Source organism: Dreissena polymorpha, chromosome 1 (assembly GCF_020536995.1).
Source record: "Dreissena polymorpha isolate Duluth1 chromosome 1, UMN_Dpol_1.0, whole genome shotgun sequence".
Taxonomy (NCBI): domain Eukaryota; kingdom Metazoa; phylum Mollusca; class Bivalvia; order Myida; family Dreissenidae; genus Dreissena; species Dreissena polymorpha.
The window spans coordinates 202,366,529-202,391,404 of record NC_068355.1 but is presented as its reverse complement, the minus strand read 5'-3'; the positions used below and the strand labels follow the sequence as shown (position 1 = coordinate 202,391,404).

General features: G+C 36.9%; 1 protein-coding gene and 1 long non-coding RNA gene across 21 annotated transcripts in view; one reads left to right on the top strand and one right to left on the bottom strand.

Annotated features, from left to right (window-relative positions):
* Positions 1 to 20,470, top strand: part of LOC127864657 (uncharacterized) — a 31,139-nt gene extending 10,669 nt beyond the window's left edge. For 7 of the 11 annotated variants that reach the window (XM_052404494.1, XM_052404495.1, XM_052404492.1 and 4 more), the window contains one exon: positions 5 to 5,983. In XM_052404494.1, the coding sequence (XP_052260454.1) occupies positions 5 to 4,189 (4,185 nt within the window). In that variant the 3' untranslated portion in view covers positions 4,190 to 5,983. Of the gene's footprint in view, positions 1 to 4; positions 5,984 to 19,832 lie in introns of those variants that run through there. The other 4 variants (XM_052404502.1, XM_052404500.1, XM_052404499.1 and 1 more) reach the window with 3 other exon arrangements.
* LOC127864659 (uncharacterized) lies at positions 10,047 to 24,833 on the bottom strand. 10 transcript variants are annotated; one of them, XR_008042194.1, is made up of 8 exons: positions 22,779 to 24,568; positions 21,291 to 21,600; positions 20,994 to 21,172; positions 20,395 to 20,694; positions 19,768 to 20,016; positions 16,046 to 16,198; positions 14,045 to 14,151; positions 10,047 to 10,132 (listed from the first exon to the last, which is right to left on the bottom strand). It is a non-coding gene; the product is annotated as an uncharacterized LOC127864659 (long non-coding RNA). The 10 variants fall into 10 exon arrangements; XR_008042195.1 differs by having other exon boundaries at positions 20,395 to 20,670; XR_008042189.1 differs by lacking the exon at positions 22,779 to 24,568 and adding an exon at positions 24,712 to 24,833 and having other exon boundaries at positions 20,395 to 21,172.
* Between the last annotated feature and the right edge of the window lie 43 nt (positions 24,834 to 24,876).

The window sequence follows — 24,876 nt, the reverse complement described above, 5'->3', positions numbered from 1 at the left end:
TCAGAGGTCCAAACTGATGCTGCTCTTATTTGATGAAGATTTCTCCATTCCAACGGGTTATTACACAATAGAGGAACACTACAAATACCTGGAATTGCTAAGTATACGTCTTCCTTCTGATTATGAAAAAATTAAAAATAACTTCTTACTTAAAAGAAAATATTTAGGTGAAAACTGGGAAAATGATGAGGGAAAGTGTCCAACTGTACAGTTTAATACTGCTGCTGACTATAGTCCTACTCCTAAAGATATATATACTGTAGCTAGTTATAATGAAAATAATGTGTTTGTCTCTACATCTAGACCAGAGTTGTGCAATACATACTTCTCAGGAACAACTTTAAACAAAGGAATGCGGAAAAGAAGAAAATCAAATGAGAATGTTCAATTTAATGTTGACAATAAATTGTGGTCAGATATATTGATTGAAAATTTAACAAACTGTTCAAATGCTTTAAAATTGCAAAATCTTGTATTAAAAACTTTAGCAGAAAAGGGTTTTGTTACATCAAAGAAGCAATCTTTTTTTAAATTAGAACAAGAAGCTTGTAGATTATCTGCACATAACAACTGTACAACTGGAACCTTTGTATGTTCAGTTTTTAAAAATAAAATTGAAGACAATGAATTTTATTATGTAAGGTATGTTGAATCTGGAGTTTACAGTGGATTCATGGAACAGAAGTACTTATATTTCCTTAAGGAGCATTTTAATGTTGCAGATGATAATGTTTTGTTGCATCAAGTTATTACATTGGAAGATATAAATCAAATGAAAATCGATGAAAATAAACATAATATAAAAAGGAATCGCCCAGATAAAATATTTAGTCATTGTGTTGATAAAATTTTGCCATCATATGTAAATGAACTGAATGACAATGAAAATTGTGATAGTGTTCAACTACTGTCTTACGTAGTACTTTTTTCGCCATTCAAATCAAAAGCATCTGTAGACAAGCCTGAAAAGATGTTTTTTAAAATGAAACCGCAGGATTTGCATGAAAGTTTACTGAAACTAGTTTATGACTTTAAAATAAATCAACTTGTGACCAAAAGTCGTTGTTCAAAAGATATAATAACAGTACCAGCAGTTGTGAATGGTACTCTCCTACATCAGTCATTTGTTTTGAATTGCTTGTCTGGAAACATCAAAGCAAAGCCAGATTTATTTGTTAAATCAGCACGTTATGAATCTAATTTTGTTGAATCAGGCAACATTTCTTTGGGTACATCATTAAGAAACAAAACGATTCAGCTCTTTTTGAAAAAGGATTATGTTAACTTATTTTCCTTTTATAAGAAGTATTTTCCAGAGTTAAATGAATGCAATGAAACCACTGTTGAAACGTCAGAACCAGTTTTGAAAAAAAGAAAGACCATAAAGCATTTAAAGCCAATAAATATTTGTAGATCAGAATTAGAGAAAAGAGTTGGCATTTCTAATAAAGACACTGAAACGGATATTTCTGAGCATTTCGGAAACCTGTCAATATTTAAAAACTACTGTTGTTCCCTTCTAGATCATGGCACTTTAGTTATACAAATGCATGATGACAGCGGCAATCTAGTTTGTTGCCTTAATGATTACTGCGAAATGGATGGTTCATTTAAAGCAAATGATTTTATTTTCACTACTAGGTTTTGTCAAGAAACTGGTGACTATCTTGACTGCACATGTAAAATATACAAAACTCTGCTTAATGTGAAGGAATTTAATATTAGGAACGAAGAATTTCTAGTTTTAGACTCTTCAGGAGATAACTGTGTAACTTGCATGCATTGTAAGTTTGTTAAATTGCATGTATTACCTTGTTTAGCACCGGACCATGTACAGTGTCCAGAATCATTGTCAAGAATCCAACACTTTGTTCAAAAGGCTTTGTGTTTTAACAATCAGGAAATAGTTGAAATATCTAGAAAACCAGAAATTAGAAAATATTCTGTTCTTATAGAAGGTGACGAGTATCCAGCTTTTGTTCATTTTAGCATGAACAAAAGGCTTGGTAAATGCACTGTGTCATGCACTGCTGGTAGATGCCGTTCTCAAAAGAGTTATAAGAGAAATATAAGTACTTTACTAAATTCGAAGGTTTGTAGGCACTTAAACTTATTTAAATCATATACTCACATGTGGGAAGATTTAATTCATACAACTAATGATAACAATGATGATGAAGAACAGCAGTTATTTGATGACAATATTGATAATGAAATGCCTGTTTCGGTTACATTAAGTACTGCTGCATACAATAACTTCAATGAGGAATCTGGACTTTGGAATTTTAAGTGTAGAAGTAAACATTCTCCCAGACTTAAAGACAATAATGAGTTAAGGAAAAATATCATAAAACGTGATCAGTGGAATGATTCTAACCTTGTTCGATGTTCAGATGGCTGCCTAAAAGGACCTGTATTATTTCCAGATATTCCAGACAATACCTGTCCCTGTGGAAGCGGTTGGCTCAAGCGAGAAGATGACGATAATTACAGTGAAAATGGACTGACCATACACGAAAGACAAAGAACATTAACTATTTACACAAATTTTGCACCTGTAAAATGTGACATTCATATACGTGAATGCTATAATTCAATTAGTAAGCCATGCAGAATTCTTTGGGATGAAGGGGACTTAGATTGTATACATGTATTAAGTAGGGATACAGCAGCAGGAGATGAAATAGGGTGGGAATTTGTATCTATGGTTATGAATTCTAGTTGCACTTTTTCCTCTTACTGCCAGTTTAAAAATGAGATGTATAAAACTCGCCACAATAAGGCTAGGTTTATGGATCAAACAGTTTTTTTAAATTTTTGGTTCAGTTGGGCTTCAAACATGAAAATAGATTTCCGTATACCCTGTGGTGTATGTGGTTATGGTCCTAAGAGATTGTGCTGTGATGGTACAAACGTAGGGGTTGGATTTCGGAATTCAAATTATGAGGAAATTACAGAAACAAACCAGGCTTTGGGCATTAATAATACGCTGCATCGTAGAATGGATAGATGTTTTTTGAAAAATTTGAATGGAATAGACAAACAAGAAATGATTAACCTTCGAACTACTTTAGATTACATTGCTCGGAAAGAACTGAATGAAATTAAAGAGAATGAAATTATTCCAGAGAGGGATTTATTGGACCGTATCGAGTTGTTAAAACAAGCACTGCCCTCTGAAGTTTTGGGTTCCTTCGAAAGATTTTATCAAATGAGTGATAATGAACGAGTTGCATATTCAAATGTTTTAAAAATGCTAGCCACAACAGCGTCCATTACAAGCCTGGTACCCCCTGCATATTGTTACAAAATTCAACTATTATTAAATAGCCCCAATATTGAAAATGATCGATTTAATAGTATTGTTAATGAAACTCGTTCGTTTGCACCTGAACTAAGAGATTTAATTTGCGAGTCTTTAATAAGTAACAATGAAATATTGCCCGATGACATTAGATTATTTTTGCAATATCTAATTAATGAATCAATGTCATTGCAAGTTACTGAACCAGAACCACCTGTACCTCAACTGGGCACATACAATCCTGAAAAGTTTGGAAGGGCCTATTATTTTAATGAATCTGGGTTAAAGTTAAGAAGTGTAAGAAAGTTTTCCATTGACAATGATAGCTGTGTTAAAAGAAATATAGACCATGACGATGCGACTTTAGAATTTGAAAAATGTCAAAAGCTTTATTCTAAAGTTCAAACTTCTGCTCGAGGAACATCAACATTATTTCTTTGGTTCTGTGCAGACCATGGACATTGCTATGGTTTTCACATGACTGGGGCAGAAGGAAGAAAAGATCCCGCATTATCACTCTATAGCTATTTAGAAACCCCTCCACAAGACGTGTTTTATGACTTTGCATGTAATTTACAAGAATATTGCCTAAACAGAGAAAGTGGATACTATAAAAATGTACGTTTTTTTCATGACATTTTCCATGGCTACTCCCACAAATGTTCTAATGCTTTTACAGCTAGCAGACTTCAAGGCTTTGAATCTGTAAATTCTGAAATATGTGAACAATTCAACAGCTTTATACAGTGCATTAAAAGGTCGGCCCGTCAGATGTCACAGTCACACTTTTGCTTTTACCTACAATTCTTTTTAAATGAATGGAATAAGAAGAAAAAGTTATCATATGAAAAAAAGATAAGAATTGCTTTAGCTGGGTTAGTTTAATTTGTGATACTTAAATGATCTATAATTTTAAGTTCATCTCAACTGTTAATACTTAACTATTGCATCTTTTGATGCTTTTTTTCTATTTAAAGACTGGGCGAGTAAACACATACTATGTATTATTATGCAATAATTGTTTTGTGTTTATATCTCAACTGAGCATAAAGTGCTCATTGTGAGCTATTGTGAATGGTCTTGGTCCGTCATGGGTCAACATTTTTTACTTAAACAACATCTAACCTCTGTGCCAATCTTAATGAAACATGGCACGAGTTTTCTTGCATGAACCTCTTTCAAAGTTGTTAAATGAAATGCATTCCATGCATAAATCTGGTTGAGATGGCAACCAAAAGGAAAGCTTATATATTTGGCATAAAACATCGTCTGGTTGACCTCCTTCGTAAATTTCAAAAGATGCTATACCCAACTCACAGGCAAATTTGTCCTTATTTGCTCATAGTGAACACTTCTTTTAAATGGCCAGGAAGAGAGTTCAAGTTTATAGACAAAAGCAACAGTCAGATGAGCGATATAGTGTCATCATGGCACCTTTATAGCTGAATCATTTATGAAAAATTGTCAATGATATGTTCTGTGACTTGTATGATTTGCAGTATTCATTTTGCTGTCTTCATGCACCTTACAAAAGCCATTTTATTATCAGTGTTCCTGATTCTGTCGTAGCATTTATTCTTGAAATTCGTTGTTTTTCATATTTTTCCTAATTGTTATGCTCCCCGAAATAAAATTTCGGCGGAGCATATAGTTGCCAGTTTGTCCTTCCTCACTAGTTTCCCATAGCACCTTCTATACTTTACCGATCTCTTTCATATTTGGCATGTAGGTACCTTGCATGGACCTTTACCTTTTGATGAGGTCACTGGGGTCAAGGTCAACAAGGCTAATAATAGATTTTTCAGTCACACTTTTGTTACAGTTTCTCATAGCACCTTCAATACTTTACCGATCTCTTTCATATTTGGCATGTAGATACCTTGCATGGACCTCTACCTTTTGATGAGGTCACTGGGGTCAATGTCACCGAGGCTAATAATAGATTTTTTTTAGGTGGTTATTAACACATAGATTGACATAGCGCATCATCGGGAAGCATCCATCAGTTTCACTGATATTCTTGTTGTATGTTATATACGTGATCATAGATACTGTAAATTTTGTCTTATGCGACATGTTTATAATGTAGAAGATGAGTACCCTGTGTTTATGCAGTGCCCATTGTATAACACAGATATGATTTGTTTATTCCGCAGTGGTTGAATGAAATGGAAACTGTTTGGTTTGTTCAATATGTTAATGGCCGATGAAAATTACAAGCACATATTTTTGATTGCAAAATGTGTGTATGTGCATGCTTATATATAACAACTACGTAATTATCATGCAAATTAGCTGTCATTTTAATACTGCATGCTTGTATTGCATTGTTTATTTATATCTGATAAAAAATACTGATTCTTGGGTTACTTTATAAGTTTGTTACTATTTTGCATGCTTACATGTTATAGGTATTTAATTATCAGGTAATCCTTGTTTTGGTGGTATTATAATGTATAGCAGCATTTGTTCTACGAAAGTGCATGCGTGTTGCATCATATGACTTTGTATTCTTTAACTATTCAGGTTATTTTATATAATTATGAAATTAAACTGTATGTATTATGGCCCTGTGGCCTGACTGCAAATAAGTATTCGTATTTGTATACAGTTTTTGTAATGTGATGTATGGTTGTATCGTGTTGTTTCACTTTTTGATCAATATAACTATTATGCATACAGTGTGTTATTATTCTTACCTCAAAGGAGCAATATCAATACAAATTACAACTTTCCTTCAAGTGTACAGGTTGACACGAGTGACTGGTGTATCGGGCATATCTAGGTTTTAAAAATGACAATGAAATTTACTATACGGTTAAACATTGTTATAACTAGTGACACGATTACAAGCGGTACATTTACCGGTAGTTGCATACGTATGTTACATAAATTCATGTGCCATATCAAGTACAAGCGGCACGTATATCGATAGTTCGCATACCCATGTTCAAGTAATATCTATTACAAGAGACAATTGTACCTTAGTTGGCATAGTCATGTTCAAGTGAACAATCGCATGCGTGATATCATTCAAGCGTCACGTGTACCGGTGGTTTATATACGCATATTCAAGAGATCCATGTCGCATGCGTGACATAACAAGCGCCACGTGTACCAGTAGGTTGTATACCCATGTTCAAGATACATAACGCAAGTGTGATATCAATTACAAGCGGTACATGTACTAGTACTTTGATATTAATGACGAGCGTCACTTGTAACGGCGGTTGACATACGCATGCCCAAGAGATCTATGTCGCCTGAGTGATGTTCATGGCAAGCGTCACGTGTACCGTTAGTTGACATACGCATGCTCAACTGTCGCCTGCGTGATGTTCATGACAAGCGTCAAGTGTACCGTTAGTTGACATACGCATGCCCAAGAGATCCATGTCGCCTGCGTGATGTTCATGGCAAGCGTCACGTGTACCGTTAGTTGACATACGCATGCTCAAGAGATACATGTCGCATGCGTGATATTAATGGCAAGCGTCACGTGTACCGTTAGTTGACATACGCATGCCCAAGAGATCCATGTCGCCTGCGTGATATTAATGACAAGCGCCACGTTTACCAGTAGTTTGTATACCCGTGTTCAAGATACATAACACACGTGTTATATCAATTACACGCGGTACATATATAGCCTTGTTCAAGAGATCGATGTCGCCTGTGTGATAGTAATATCAAGCGCCATGTGTACCTTTAGTTGGCGTACCTTTGTTCAAGAGATCCATGTCACATACGCGATATATCAAGCGTCACGTGTACCAGTAGTTGGTGTTACCTTGTTCAAGAGATCCATGTCGCCTGCGTGATATTTATGACAAGCGCCACGTGCACCAGTAGTTTGTATACCCGTGTTCAAGATACATAACACACGTGATATATCAATTACAAGCGGTACATGTACCGGTAGTTTGTATAGCATTGTTCAAGAGATCCATTTCGCATTTGTCAACTTCATGAGAGTGCCAACCGAGATGTTTGATGAGATTCTCGCACGAGTGGGCCAAAGGATAACGAAACAGCGCAACAACTACATACTTCCAATTGAACCAGGGATGAAGCTATCAATTGCGCTGCGGCATCTTGTGTCTGGTTCAAGGTACCGTGATATGCGATTCGGCTGGAGGGTACCCCATAACACTATTTCTCTTCTCGTGCTAAAAATAAGTACCGCTTAATTTACTATAGTGTTAAAATAAATTTAAAAAAAGGCTTCTGTTAGTCATTTAAATATATTTATATATTTTAATGTCTACGTCTAGCATCAGTTTATATGAATTGCATTGTGTTAAGTTATTGGTATAGGATAAAAGGCAAATAGATGAGTGCGCGCACTACAACACTAACCTTCTAAATTGTATATTGTCATTAGTACTGTCTTGTGCGCATATCTTGAAATGCACACAGTTATAAGCACATTTTATGAAGTAGTATGTTTTTACATTATCATCCACTCGCTAAAAGTCATGGATTATCTACGACATGTGTCATACACTTATAATCCACGCTAGCTTATTATACTGTTATCTTTTACGCGTCAGGTCTGTAGAGCAATCATAGATGAGTATGCTGACGAGGTGATGCCGTTGCCAACAACAGCTGCCGATTGCACGCGAATAGCGGACGGCTTCAGGGACAGCTGGAATATCCCCCATACTCTTGGTGCTATTGATGGCGAACATATTGCCTGCAAATGTCCACCAAGATCCGGGTCTACGTATTTTAACTACAAGAAGTACTTAACCGTTGTCCTGCTAGCCCTGTAGGATTTTGACTACAAGTTCGTCTGGGCTGACATTGGAGGCCGTGTTGCTGCATCCGATGCACAGTTGTGGAACGAGTCCGACCTGAAGGCAGCAGCTGAGAACGGAGACCTTAACCTGCCAGAACCTGAAGTTTTGCCACATGATTCTGAGGATGTGCCCTACTTTTTCATCGTTGTACGTTGTACGTTGGTGTTCGGTACTTTTCCATTTCTCTCACGTTGGGCGAACGTTTTGTCCGGTACTAATGCATTACACTGCCGTTTTATCCGGTAGAAGTCCTTTACTCGCACATTCATATCCGTTAGCCGACCGTTAATTATCAGGTACATATCCGTTAAACGTTCGTTTTTTCCCGTTATAGCACCGGTACTTGTGCGGTCATTGTGTGTTTCCTACGCTTCACACACCGTTTGCGAGAGTCTTGAGCGGCAGAGCAGGTAAATTTAATCACAGGATAACCAAAATCTGCATTTTTGTGCGTTTTTTCTCCGTTGCATATTCGTTAGTCGGTCCGACCGGGCCATGTAATTTGCTCAATTCGTTTCTATCTAAAATCATTACCCATATAAATCGCGTCAATTCGACGTTAACCGGTTTCATAATAACAAAACATATTTCACAATGTTTAGGCTCTAACAAACTTGGAATACTTAGGGAAAACGTAGAGCAAAATAGGAGGTAGCTTCACCCAGCTCCTTTTTTTGGTTCATCGCTCCTGTCCCTTTAGGGCATCAACATTGAAATGATAAATATCCTCCAAACTTTAATTAATTTTGTCAAGTATTCGATAACAACACTCACGAAGCACATGTGCTTACACCTGTAATTAAATACATTTTACTTACAAATACCCTTGATATAACACATAATCAGAAAAAGTAATCGTCTGTTCCGAATTTCCACACTGCTCATTTCTCATCTCACTTAGTTTTCTATACGGTGTCAAGCGTTTGGGTATGTAGGAAGTTCGTCAGAAACGGTTAATGACGCTATTTTTGCATTGATACTTCATGCTGCCAAGCAATGACTGTATGCATACAGACACATCCTTAAACTCTATATCTACAGGCGTGTACGAGTACTTTAAAACCACAGCTCTTCTTAATATTCGTACACAGTGTACTTTAAATTAAATAATCTTATTATGTATCCCAGATTTGAAGTAATTTAAGACCAGAGCACATTTTCACCTACATTTCAAGTTGAATAGACTCGTACTTATCTTTACAAGCAAAAAAAATTCTGTAGGTATCAAATTATGTTAAAATAATGAAATGTTCTCTGTCTAGTTCTCCGTATATTGAATGCGATTGTTTTACCATAAGAATACCTAATAGGTCAAACGCTTTTCCATTGCCTTTCTCAAGTCCCAGTCTTACACAGAGCAAAATTCATTTAGACAACTATCTGTTTGGAATAATTTTAGGTTCATGAGGATCAATGTTGACGCCAGTACTTCCTTCAACATTCAGATTTACAAAAATCTTTATTCGTTTAATTTCTGGTTTCATAAAATACATAGTTTTGATGATTCATAAAGAGTCATTTTGATGTAAACGTCGTATTTCTTAACACTTTAGTGTGAAATTCATGAAACAACAAGATATGTGTTTGTCAGAAACACTATCAGTATGTCCCCTTCTGCGCGGCTTTGAAGCTATATATTTGACCTTGACCTTTCACCACTCAAAATGTGCAGCTCCATGAGATACACATGCATGCCAAATATCAAGTTGCTATATTCAAAATAGCAAAAGTTATTGCAAAATGTTAAAGTTGGCGCAAACCAACCAACCATCAGACCAACCAACAGACAGGGCAAAAACAATATGTCCCCCACTACTATAGTGGGGGACATAAAAAGCAAGGCAATCAAATCACATCGATAACAACGTTGAACTTCCATCATATACCTTTTTGGCAAATATGGAAGTTATGTATTAAATAATAATAACAATACAGTGTCGTTGTTTTGTCATTTATTAAGTATACAGATCATTGCAAGATTCTGATGGCTTTTCTTGAAATGCATCACCAGCCGTCTGGAACACTGAAAAGAAGGCAATGGATACTCTGTTAAGTTATGGTGAAAAACAAATCATTTGCATTTTCTGTACAAAAATAAATTAACAAGGCTCACATTAAAAATTTGATTCTTGAATCAAATAAGATTTGTTAAAGGGCATATCGACAGCTAAAACGGAATTTTATTCTCTGAAATAAATGTATGCGTTAATAAGAACTTATTTGAATGTTTCTTAAAGCACAGACCTTGCTTTATATATTGTAAATATGTACATTACTAATTAACAAGAGCTGTCAGAGGACAGAGCGCTCGACTTTTCGAGTGCTTGACAGTATAACGTAAGCCATCATGGAGAGGGGGTATAATGTGTGTGTGTGTGGTCATTTAATAGATGTTATTTCAAAAAAAAAGAAAAAAACAAATTTTGAGGGGGGGGGGGGGTCAAGGTCATTCAAAAGTCAAGGTCAAATTCAACTTGCCAGGTACAGTACCATCATGATAGTAAGAAAGTATTTGAAGTTTGAAAGCAATAGCCTTGATACTTTAGAAGTAAAGTGGATCTAAACACAAAATTTAACAAAATATTCAAAGTTACTAAGACAAACAAGAATATCAGTGAAACTGATGGATGCTCCCCGATGATGCGCTTTGTCAATGTATGTGTTAATAAACACCTAAAAAATCTATTATTAGCCTCGGTGACCTTGACCCAGTGACCTCAAACCTCATCAAAAGGTAGAGGTCCATGAAAGGTACCTACATGCCTAATATGAAAGAGATCGGTAAAGTATTGAAGGCGCTATGAGAAACTGTGACAAAAGTGTGACAGAAAAATCTATTATTAGCCTCGGTGACCTTGACCTTGATCCCAGTGACCTCAAACCTCATCAAAAGGTAGAGGTCCATGCAAGGTACCTACATGCCTAATATGAAAGAGATCGGTAAAGTATTAAAGGAGCTATGAGAAACGGTAGCAAAAGTGTGACGGAAGGAAGTCTATTATTAGCCTCGGTGACCTTGACCTTGACCCCAGTGACCTCAAACCTCATCAAAAGGTAGAGGTCCATGCAAGGTACCTACATGTCAAATATGAAAGCGATTGGTAAAGTATTGAAGGCGCTATGAGAAACGGTAGCAAAAGTGTGACGGAAGGAAGTCTATTATTAGCCTCGGTGACCTTGACAGTGACCTCAAACCTCATCAAAAGGTAGAGGTCCATGCAAGGTACCTACATGCCAAGTAGGAAAGCGATTGGTAAAGTATTGAAGGCGCTATGAGAAACAGTAGCAAAAGTTTGACGGAAGGAAGTCTAGTATTAGCATCGGTGACCTTGACCCCAGTGACCTCAAACCTCATCAAAAGTTAGAGGTCCATGCGCATGCTCATTGACCATAATGAATAATGGAACAGTAGTTTTGTGTAGAAAATATTCATTAAGATTGTGAATGTTGTGGGCAAGATTTCGCTCCCCATAAGCACTAAGACCATTATGTAATAATATTTTTTTGGCCCTTCACTAATCTTTTTAAACGATTTCATCAATGTTCCTTATACATGTACTTTTATTTTTCATAAAAATCGGACATGTGGAATGTTGAATATTTGCCTTTGCATAGAGAAATACCATTGACATGTCCCCTTAAATTGATTGCAGAAAAAGTTGTAAACCAAAAACAAATAATAACAAAGAGCAGTGAAAAAAATTGGCCATTATTAATTTAATTTCAAAGAACAATGAAAATTTAAGGCAACAAGAGCTGTCAGAGGACAGTGCGCTCAACTATTCGAGTGCTTGACAGCATAACGTAAGCCATCATGGATAGGGGGTATAATGTGGGTGTGTGGTCATTTAATAGATATTTAAAAAAAAAAGAAAAAAAAAATGTTGTCTTTTTTTTAGGGTGGGGGGGGGGGGTTCTGGGGTGGGGCATGGGGGATGGTTTGGGTGGAGTCCATTGTGGTATGTCAGGTAAGTGTTGTTTTGTCAAAGTATGAATCAAATGTGATCATAAATAAAGAAGTTATCACAATTTAAGCAAAATTTGTTAATTTGACCTTGAGAGTCAAGGTCATTCAAAGGTCAAGGTCAAATTCAACTTTCCAGGTACAGTAACATCATGATAGTAAGAAAGTATTTGAAGTTTGAAAGCTATAGCATTGATTCTTTAGAAGTAAAGTGGATCTAAATACACACTATTAAACAAAATATTCAAAGTTACAAAGACAAAAAGGGCCATAATTCCATTAAAAAGCCAACCAGAGTTATGCAACTTGCCCTGTACAGTCCCCTTACGATAGTTAGTGAGTTTTCCAAGTCTAAAAAGCAATAGCTAAGATACTTTAGGAATAAAATAGACCAAAACACAAAACTTAACCAAATGTTCAACTACCAAAGTATAAAAGGGGCTATAATTCTGTCAAAATGCTTGATACAGTTATCTGCTCTTGTTTATAGATTGTGGTCATGTTGGTCAAGCAGTATGCAAAATATGAAAGCAATATGTCAAAGGAAATATTTGAGGTGGTATTTATTCTATTTAGGACATGCTGAACAGGTAAGAAGCATTCCAAAAAGCTTTAAAAAAGTCAATAAAATCCAGAATTAACTGGGTGAGTGTGGGCTCATGGTTTCTGTACATCTCTAGACAGTGAACATTTAATTCAAGTTTTACAACAAGAAATGTTTGTGAAACACCAATGTCCTCTTTACATGACATTATATCCAATTCCTAGCAACCTTGACCAGTGGAGTATCAGATTTTTTGTCCTGTCATAAACAAACATTAAACCCAATGTGAAGACAAAAAGAACTTATGATACGACTCGGACAAAGCTATCATATATATAAAAATACTTTTTACCTGACTTTGTGACCTTGAACTTAATGGTATCTATGTAAAAATGAATATGGTTCTTTTTCTTAAGGTAAGCAACAATGATACCAAATACTGAAGACTGAGGAACAAACATAACTTAAGCTATCACTTGGACCAGGCTGTCAAATAAGGAAAATGTTAATGTGACCTTGACCTTTGAAGTTCAGTTATCAATCGGACAAGCTTAGGTCTACCAACAGATGGGCCAACTAGATTTATAGTAAACAAAGCTATTGTCAAGCAATATGGTCCCCTACCGGCTCCACCATTGTCCGAAATTCCACAATTTTCAGATTTTTATTTTTTTTGGTTGCCATAGCAACCACAATTTTTGACGTAGGAACAAAATAAAATTAAGTGCATAATGTCCATATTGCCATCTATCCATGTTGCAAGTTTCATGAAAAAATATTTAGAACTTTTAAAGTTATCGCAAGATCCAGAAAAGTGTGACGGACAGACTGACAGACAGACAGACTGACAGACAGAGCGCAAACCATAAGTCCCCTCCGATGAAACCGGTAGGGGACAATAATGAGCGGATACCAATTTAATGGATAGAACTGAATGTTCCAACCTTTTATCTTGTTTGAACCTGATTGGTTTTGCAAATCGCATTAATGAATTGTGGTGAGCATTGGTGTTTTGTTTCTTGGAACAATGAAACGGGATATGTGATTTACTAAGAAGAATCAAAATCATAATGTGGCAAATGAATATTTATCTTCAAGTGTGATGCCAAATCCAAACTCTGCATATTGAAACAATATGGTCACCATTTGAGTGAGATTTCAAAGAAATATTTCAATGGGTATAGGATTTACAGAGCAGACACAAAGTACCATTACTTAGTGGCCTAGGACCTTTGACCTGAAAGTATGAATTCAGCATATAACCTAATTGTGGCGAGTTGTTGAATGAGCTTTCTTGCATATATAATGGTATGTGAAAGTTGAGTATTAAGTGTGACTTTGACCATGAGACGACTTATTCCAAACCTAAGCTTTCAATTTTGGCTCGTTATGCATTTATACTTCACATTGCACCCTCTTTCAATTACCTTGAAGACTCTCGTCACACCTTGGGGAGGTTGCTGCTGGGAGATAATTTTTAGGTCCAGGAAGCGCTTGGAAGCAGTCAATATAGCAGAAAGCATCTTCCAGCACCCTGTTATGGAGAGAAGAGTATTGGGGTTTATGGAGAGAACTGTGAGTGTCATTATCTTTTGTACTTAATATTCAGGATATTATGGTGAAGTTCTTGCAAGCCATGTTGCCCTTTAGTCTCCGTAGCATCTCCAACACCATCCCCTCCGTTTTAAAATGGTACTGGATACAGATAACTTAATGTTAACAAGGACTGTTTGTAAAACATGCATGCCCCCACCCCCCAAATGGGCTGTCAGTTGTAGTGGCAGCCATTGTGTGAATACTCATGTAATCACTCTCACTTTATAGCTAATTATATATATATATCATCCGAAAACCATTTTACTGCTTCAGGTCACTGTGACCTTGACCTTTGACCTAGAGACCTGGAAATCAAAAGGGGTCTTCTACCAGTCATGATCAATATACCTATGAAGTTTCATTTATCCTAGGCTTAAACTTTCTTGAGTTATCATCTGCAAACCATTTTACCGTTTCGAGTCACTGTGACCTTGACCTTTGACCTAGTGAACTGAAAATTGAAGGGGTCATTTGCCAGTCATGATTAATGTACCTATGCGTTCTTGAGTTATCATCCGGAAACCATTTGATGGACGGTCTAACCGACATGTGCAAAACAATAAACCCCCTCTTCTTCGAAGGAGGGCAAAATAAATTAATTTTGTTCAATCTATCAATTTATCCATTAAAAAGTTCACACTTTCAAAACAAATATAATACAAACTTGGTCATAAACAATAATAAAATACCCCTGCTGTCCCTGTGAATGTTAATGAGCGAGGATCAAGGAATCAAGACCATTACTCTTGGATGTGAAATCAATGCAAATAAAAATTGTGTTTTGAAAATCTTCTTTTCATGCTGATCACATATTTACAAGTTTGAATGAAAAGACAAAGCCACAACAGACCAACCAACATACAGACTCCAATATACCAGGAATAACCCCACATACCACATTGACACAGAATATTTTGCATGCTGTCTTCACAAAATAAGAAAAACATATTTACATGTTTGGCGATTTTAAGAGTTATTATGCAATTGTGACCTTGACCTCAGAGATATCGACAATTCTTTGGCATGACACACCGTCCAATGATGGTAAACAAATGTGCAATTTTTTTGTTTAATCTCACAATGAATGACATAGTTATGGCCCAGATAAGCTCACAACCAAACTTAGATAGATATTCAGTCCACTATTTATTCCAAAAATTTGTGTTGAAAGCCTGTCGACAGGTGTCCAAAGCCAGTGTTATAGGACCTAAAGTCAAAATCCATGTGACTTAATTTTCGGCCCGGCATGGCCCACGTTTGAAGTTGGCCTAGAGATCATCTAGATTAAACTTCTGACCAAGTTTGGAGAAGATCGGATGAAAACTACTTGAATTAGAGAGCAGATACCATACTGAATGCTAAAAAACGCACAAAGTGACCCTGTGACCTAGTTTTTGGCCCGGCATTGCCCATGTTAAAACTTGGCCTAGAGATCATCTAGATAAAAATCTGACCAAGTTTGGTGAAGATTGGATGAAAACTACTTAAATTAGAGAGCGGACAGCATGATGAATGTTTTAAACGCACTAAGTGACCCCGTGACCTAGTTTTTGACCCGGCATGACCCATATTCAAACTTGACCTAGACATCATCTACATACAACTTCTGACCAAGTTTGGTGAAGATCCGATAAACACCTTGAATTAGAGAGGGGACACTTAATACAGAGCCATGGACAGACAGACAAGGTCACTCCTATATACCCCACTATACTTCGTTTTTGGGGATATAATAGCAAATAATCAAGAAATATAAAACAAGATAATCTTGATAATAATAATTAATACTCCAGCAACATACATATGAACATATCGCATTGTGGAGCACTAACCAGTTTTTACTGCAGAAGACGACAAGCTACATTCTGTGTGTGATGGGCGGTTGGGAACCATGCCCTTCAATATGAAAACTTGCCAGCTGCTAAGTGTTCCACACAGAGGTCAGCACCTTCACTGTCTCCAGCTCAATCTTTAGGTACTCCTACCTATACATGCAAAAATCAATTGAGTGACACCACTAGTTTGATAATCCATTAGATGCATTCTTGATCAAACATTAGAGCAGTAGTACCCGTGAGATTTACAATATGGGTATTTTTACTGGATGCTGTAAAAATAACAGTTTGCTTTTGTTCACATCAATGACCATGATAACACAATAATGGCTATAAAAGAAATAATGAAATTAGCTGAACAAACGCGAGTTATCAACAACCTATGGAATAACTAGCAAAACCATCAGTACAGTTTACAAAAAAAACGCTTCTTTTGAAAAATGGGTTGTTTGTACAGTAACTGTTACACTATTTACTTACTTACAGTTTCGTTTCCCATTCATATGCATTTTCTAAATTTTGGCATTTAAATTACATAAAAAATATAAGTGAAAATAGTTTCATGCATCGTCAGTTTTAAACAAGAGTGCCAAACTGTCACAAGATACGCCCGTTCGAAGGTTTTGAACACCATGCTCAATGCTTGAAATGCACTAAGTAACCTCGAGACCTAGTTGATGACCCGGCATGACCCATATTTAAACTTGACCTAGATATCATTTAGTATAACATCTGACTAAATTTGGTGAAGATCATATAAAAACTACTTCAATAAGAGAGCGGACACCATGCTAAATACTTGAAATGCACTATGTGACCTTGTGACCTCGTTTTTGACCCTGAATGACCCATATTCCAACTTGACCTACATATCATCTAGACACAACTTCTGGCCAAATTAGGTGAAGATCAGATGAAAACTACTTCAATTAGAGAGCGGACACCATGCTCAATGCTTGAAATGCACTAAGTGACCACATGACCTAGTTTTTGATCCGGCATGACCCATATTTGAACTTGACCTACATATCATCTATACACAACTTCTGACCAAATTTGGTGAAGATCGGGTGAAATCTACTTCAATTAGAAAGCAGACACCATGCTAAATCCTTGAAATGCACTACGTGACCTGGTGACCTAGTTTTTGACCCGGCATGACCCATATTCGAACTTGACCTAGATAATGTCTAGACACAACTTCTGACCAAGTTTGGTGAAGATCGGATGAAAACTATTTGAATTAGAGAGCGGACACTGCTGTGAACGCCGCCCGCCAAGGGTGAAACTATAATACGTCCCGTTTTTAAAAACGGGCGTATAAAAAAAGGAGAGCATGAGATTTGAATGTGTGAGAGGGTGTTTTGCTGCGTAAATGCCCGATACTTGACAGGCGCATGAATGTTGATGCAAACTACTTCAATTAGAGAGCAGACACCATGCTAAATCCTTGAAATGCACTAAGTGACCCCGTGACCTAGTTTTTGACCCGGCATGACCCATATTCGAACTTGACCTAGATATTGTCTAGACACAACTTCTAACCAAGTTTGGTAAAGATCGAATGAAAATTATTTGAATTAGAAAGCGGACACGAAAAGTGTGACAGACTGACAGACAGACGGACAGTGCGAAAACTATATACCCCCTTTTCTTCGAAAGGGGGCATAAAAATAACTTATCCATAGACATCTGATGTATTTTGTAATGGGAATGCTTTGGAGATTACCATAACATTCTGTGCACACGTAAAACCTTTATGAGGAATCCTTAACATTAAAGATTTATTAATATTTTTGAAAATTAAGCAAACATTCATTTTTTCCATGAAAGCATTACAATTATGGCTTTTTATAAGCATAATATGATGTATGAAATAGTTTTTTTCTTTTTAATTTTATGTTAATGTTGAACCATTCAATCACTTTAAAAACATTGCAAGTTATTGCATATCCACAAAGCAAATGAATCTTAGCAGGTAAATTCAATGAATTTATCATTGGTACCCCCAGCCGATAATTTTAAAAATCTGTATAGAAGTTCACCATATGATGTTTTATGCAAAATATGTATGTTCGCACTGCAGTTTTTGAGAAGAATATTTTAAAGTGTTCATTATAATATATATTATATAAGGAAAACAAATTTGATCCGAGGGTGGGGCAAATATGATCCAATGATACTTGGTGAAGGTCCACAAGATGAAGTTTCATGCCAAATATCTTTGCTCTAGGCCTTGTGGTTTATGAGAAGATTTTTGTTTTTGAAGTTTTTACAATATACTAATAAGGAAATTACATTTCCCTCCCCAGTAGGGCAATTTTGACCCCAGGAACATAGTTTGAACAATCATGGTACAAGTCCTACCAATTAACCTTTGAACTCTTAAGTGTAATCTTGAGTTTGGAGATTTTGACGTAATTCTTTCTTATGACACACCGTCGAGTGATGGTGAACAAATGTGCTTAATGATTTTAAAATCTTACAATGAATGACACATTTATGGCCCGGACATGCTCATTTATGGCCATTTTTACCTTTGAACTAAAAGTGTGACCTTGACCTTCGAGATTTCGACATTATTCCTTCCCATGCAACACCGTCAAATTATGGTGAACACATGATTTTCAATTGAATTTATTTCTGACAATGAATGACTTAATAATGGCCCAGACAAGGTCATTTATGGCCATTTTTGACATTTAAACTCAAAGTGTGACCTTGACCTTTGAGATATTGACGTTTTCTTGAGCAGTGATCGGCGGTGTCATGATTGTGAACATTTATTGTAAGTTATTTGAAATTTCTCCATTCAATAAAAGACTTACGCTCCAGACAAGCCTAACCCGGACTTTCATACTGACGGACTGATCCACATACACCAAACCGCCAACTGTGACAAATATGTCGAGTTCTCCATAAGTGGGCTCGACAAAAAATCGACTTGCCCACGGGTAAAGGTCCACCACACAATGTTTCATGCTAAATATCTCAGCCCAAGGCCTTGCAGTTTCAGAGTAGATTTTTAAAGTTTTTCCTTTTGGTTTCCACGGCAACAAGGATTTCATGGAATACAATTCTTGGAGCAACATTGAAGGAGCTTCATGCCAGGAATATTCCTGCCAGTTTCATCAAGCTTTGCCCAAAGGTTAAGTAGGAGATATTGTTAAAGTAAAAATGTTGACATATAGACACACATCGCAAAACAGACAAAGACCAGCAACAATAACTCAAGTTGAGCTATAAAGGGTACATCTCTGAAATGACCAAATCATCCTGATGACACTTAAGCAAGAACCACTGAAAAATGATAACAAATTTGATTCAATTTGAATTTCACTAAATTCATACACCAACATATGCAGACAGAAATTTGACATTTTCAATCAATTAAGGGGCCATAACAGTTTAATTTTACAATGGCTTCAAGGCCTTTCCCCAATTTGGAATGTCAAAACGAACTTTTGCATTATAGTTTATCTGTCTTCAAGGTAACAATCTGGTAAAAATATTATACATAAGACAAGTCGGTCAATTAACAGGCGAACAGCTTTGTTGTATACTTAAATAAACCCAATTTTAACGCCTATTAACTTCAAGTTTCATTCAATTCTATGCAATTGCTACTAAAAACAACTCTGGTCTGAAAAGTAATTTAGGGTTATCTTTTCGAATCAATACTAGGCTTATTTATATTACATACCCTCAGGTTTGTATACCTGCCGGTTCAGGAGGCGTTATAGAGCGCTATCAGTTTAATAATTATTCCCCGAATATCTTTCAGGTGTGCCAGCTGGGGGCTCCTGGATCACCTTGATCGTTTTCACTACATGCTCACTCTCAGTGAAGTGGCGCTCCAGGTTTGCGTCCGTCAGGATGGCGGCACTGTCCTCTACCCTCCGAATAACCTCGCGACGGCTCATATCCAGGCGGGTTGAGGTCAGGCAGCCTGTGAGAAGGAGATCGGACTGAAAAAAATAAAGCTAAACAAGCAAATTTGTTGAATTGATATCCCCGCCAATATGCTTTTGGACACAAAAGTGTTATATTTGACACTCAAAAAAGCATTTTTTCAAGATACAAAGGGCCAAAACTCCGTTATTAACAAACTGTGTACAATGCCATTTGGCGTGCATCATCCTCTTATCCATATATATACTCATACCAAGTTTCAATGAAATCGGCCAAAGCACTTCCAAGATATGGCTCTGGACACAAAAGTGCTGGACGGACGGAAAGATGGACGGAAGAACAGACAGAAAGACAGACAACGCCAAAACATTAATAAGTAGATGTCCAAGAAGAATGAATAATTTACATAAATCAAATCCTATGTTTACGCTTACATTGTTCAATGCGCGGGCGTCCGCTAGACCGTTCCCTCGCACCACTTCAGGAAGTTCTTGATTGCCGTTAGTGCAGTCTGCACCGTCTTCAGCTGGTGAGTGGTGTTAAGGAACTGTCGTGGACCTCCATATGGCCCTTCCACAACAGCACGTCACTCAACACCACTCCTTCCAAGTAGCCAGACAGGGCCAGGAACCGGTTGATCTTCATGTTGACCTCTTGTGTTTTCGACTCGTTTGTCAACCCACCTGGCCTGCTCAGCAGGAACATGTAGCCTACATATGAGTCAACGATTGAAACTGCAACAAGTATTATTGGATGATATTCTATGCTAGATGGTGAAATCGCATATAATTAACTCACAACCAGTAATTCCAAAGTATTATAAATAAATAATATTTATCTTAAATTTTAATGTACTTATATATATTTCCTCACGGTTTTTAAGATATATACATGTTGCAATAATAATGACTATCAATTGAAATGTATATAATTTAAAAAAATCTGGGAAAACAGGGCTTAATGCACCAAGTACTGGTTCTACCCCGTAAACGGACTCGAGACTTTACACTATATAAGCAATCCATATTGTTACTTGCAGCTTCTCCGACCATGCATCACCCTTGCATTGGGTTCCAGGCTCAGGCAGTATTTCCGCGTTAGGAACGAAAAGTCCTCTTCCTCCTCCTCCTCATCCTCCACCTTCTCATCCTCCTATGCCGAGTCATCATGAGTGGCGAGTCTGCTGGTCACCTTTCCTTAAGTTTTTGTGACCTGTAAATGACGTTTAAATGTAAAAGTTACAAATCGTTTGGTATGGTTTTGTATTAGACATTGATAGAAATATGAGAAATTAAATACAAAAAACACACAAACACAATTCAACACTTACCTTCCGGAAACGGCCCTCTTGTGTAAACGAAATTGAATGTCCCAGCCTCCATTTTGTGCTCCTGTTCTAGATGACGCAGCCGGTCAATCACCGACCGGTCGCACAGCCAGCAAGAGTAGTAATTCCTCGGCTTTGTCTTCTTCACTTTCCGCCCGGTCTTAGCACGTGCCTCGGACATTAACGGCTTCATGGGGTCTGCCGTCAGTGCTTGCACCCAGCGAACGTGGTCTGCTACCTGGAGGTACATAGTCGTCTTGCTCTTTACCACGCAAATGGGGCATTGCCTTGGGATAGGCTTTGCGTTTGGTGTCTGAAATATTAGTTTGAAATGTGTACGAAACAGGTGGCTATCAATATATATGATTTATTTAGAGATGATGAGATAACGGACCCAGTTAATTGATTGAAATAATGATTATGTGATTGAAGCAGTTATGGTATGGTAAAATAGCAAGAAATGTGTATAGATATTGTTAACTTTTTTTCAATGGTGTTAAAAATGAATATTTTATTGCAATATTTGCACATGCTTTGTTTTATTATACAATGTAATCACTATTAACCTTAAGTTTATTCTCATGAAAAAACATACCATTAAATACCAATACTGATTACTTTATCTATTTGAGTGACATTAACAGTGACCATGTACATGTATATATCAATCTATACTGTCTAACTCCCCTTGCAGATATTATTGACAGGTAAATATAATATTATACCGTCTTATAACGATTCAAGACTTGGCCAAAATAAGGCCCCATTCCCTCAACAATTTTTTTTAAATTTTTCCCCAGATAAAAATTCACCCCGACACTCAAGCAAATTGATTGCCCTAGACCCAGAATTGTCAAGTTTAAAATGTTTAAAACTAAATACAATTGTTATGTATTTAATTTGGCGGTAATATAGACTTATCAAGTGATTAAAAAAACATATTATATTGTTTCTTATGTTTGGTTCAAAAGTCCAAATTTTTTTTTTAATGATGCCCTATTTCCCCCGCCTCAGGGTACAGGTATCATAAGGCATTCTGAATCAACATTTTCATAAAAAACAATGATTCTTCATTCTTTACAGGCTGGGGTAATAAATTTTTAGAAACAACAATAACCTTTCGAATTGCATACCAAACGTTAAGATGTTTAAATGAAAATGTTGATTCAGAATGCTTAATGATTCGGAATACCTTGACAAACTGTACCGTTACCACAAACCCTGAGGTAGCCGTGGCGTAAAGGATATGGTGTCCGCCTAGCGACCAGGAGGTCACGGGTTCGATCCCCACTGTGGAAGCGTTCTTTAGATCTTCCCTATAGACACTAAGTACTGGTTCTAGGCACAGGAAACAAAATTTACAGCTTTTTCAAATAAGCCCTATGCAATCAAACTAAAATATACAGGTTTGAACTAAACCAGAGGGAGATCTCTGCATGATGCATGTTAGTCTTATTTATAAGACGCGCAAAGAATTTAGAGATACTTTACCTATATAAAAAGTATCCCAGTGGGGTTATGGAGGTTTCGGTAAATGACAAGTTCCGTAAATTGATTTATATAGTAAATGCTATCTATCTACCTCTGTATACTGCAAACCGCTCTTTCGAGTATTATAGGCAGGGAAAAGGTGCACGTCAGGAACATTAGTGAGTGTGAAAGGTAAAAAGGACCCAGCAAAGGATATTGTTGGGTAGTGAGACTAAAAGCTTGAAATCTCCAGGAGAATGGAGAGAAGTCAAGTGGTTAAAAGAGTCTAGTGAAGGTGAAAGATAAAAGTGAGGGTTAAAAACATCATTTAACAGACTAGTACCGCACATTTACCACTGCCCTCTTGAACTTTTCAAGATCGGATAGGGTAGCGATATCAGCTGAGAGCTTGTCCCATAGTGTGATGCTGTGTGGGAAAAAGGAGTAATAGTGGTAGAGTGATCCTGTCTGTATCTTTTGTAGATACAGTGGGTGCATGTGTCTAGTGAAGCGGATTGTTGCTTTTATATATTGAGGGAGAGGTATGGCAACAAGGTTGTGATAGATTTTGTAGAACATGATGAGTTTGCTGTCATTTCTACGATCTGCGAGCGATCTCCAGCCTAGATCTTGTACCATGGCCGAGACACTGGAAAAGGGAGAGTAATCTCGCTGCACCCAGCGTGCAGCCCGGTTCTGCACTCTTTCCACTTTATTGATGGCAGTTTTGGTCTATGGGCTCCAGACAGTGGAAGCGTATTCAACTTGTAGTCAGACCAGAGACTTGTATGCGAGTTCTCGTACCTTTTAATTATGTGTTGTGATGTTCCTTTTAATGAAGCCTAGTGATTTGTTTGTATTGTTGGTGATTCTGTCAATGTGTGTATTATAGCTGAGGTCAGAAGAGAGATCGAGTCCAAGATATTTAGCATCAGAGACGGACTCAAGAGCTTGGCCATGGAGAAAGTAACCGTGTTCAATGACGTTGCGGTTCCTTGTGATGTGTAGGACCTGGCATTTGGATGGGTTAAATTCCATGTCCCACTCTTGTTCCCATTCCTGAAGCTTGTCTAGGTCTTGTTGCAGAGATGCACAACCTGAGAGAGAGTTTACAGTGAGGTAAATAGCTGTATCGTCTGCAAAAAGGCGAACCTTGGATTTAGTGACGGAAGAAGGGAGTTGGTTTATATATATAAGAAAGAGAAGTGATCCAAGGTTGCCGTGGAGGTTTCGGTAAATTGGTTTTTATAGAGGTGGTATACCTACAACGAGGTGTTAATGAAACTTATTATTGGCTTACAATAACATTAGGGGCATCTATTTGCAAACTGTGACCCAAATTCGACAATGTAACGATTACATGAAGCAATATTTAGCAAATAATTAAAGAAATAATGAAATGTTTAATAGCACAAAATAATAATTTTAGACTCCGATGTATTACTTTGAAATGATTCCAAGACAATAATCATCCATTTAATCAATACAAATAGAACATCGTCGAATTTAGGTGTCGTCGAATTTGGGTTACGGTAGGACAGCTTAAATTAATATTTAAGAGCGTAAAAAATTTGGACTAGATGCATGTATGCAATAGTGTATGGTTTCCAGTATTTACTATGGGGAAGAACTATTGCTGGCAAAATATTTCTGACACTTCAAGAATATGTTGCGTATCAGATATCAAATATAGACAAGACACAACCAATACAATTGTGTTACTGTTATGAATAATACATTATACAATTTAAAAAAAAAATGTGTTTTTTTCTCCGTTCATTACTTTCACTGAATCGAAGGGTTAACAGTACCCAAGGCGAACATGATATAGGGCGAACACAAGGCTACGGGCCGAAACCCATAAATAAAAATATATGCAATGACAACATAAGTATGGGGTCATTATACAAAAGATACCGTCTAATTATTTGGACACAAACCACAGTTTACCAACCACACAAAATGGCGGCGACATCTACTTTCACTTTAACCATTTACTGCGCCCGCCACTGAGCATGCGCATACTTGGTTTTACATGCTATTTTTAGTTGGGCGACGGTGGACCATCGTCCATATGTAAGTGACCATATTGGCTGACATTTTTGGTATAATTTTGAAT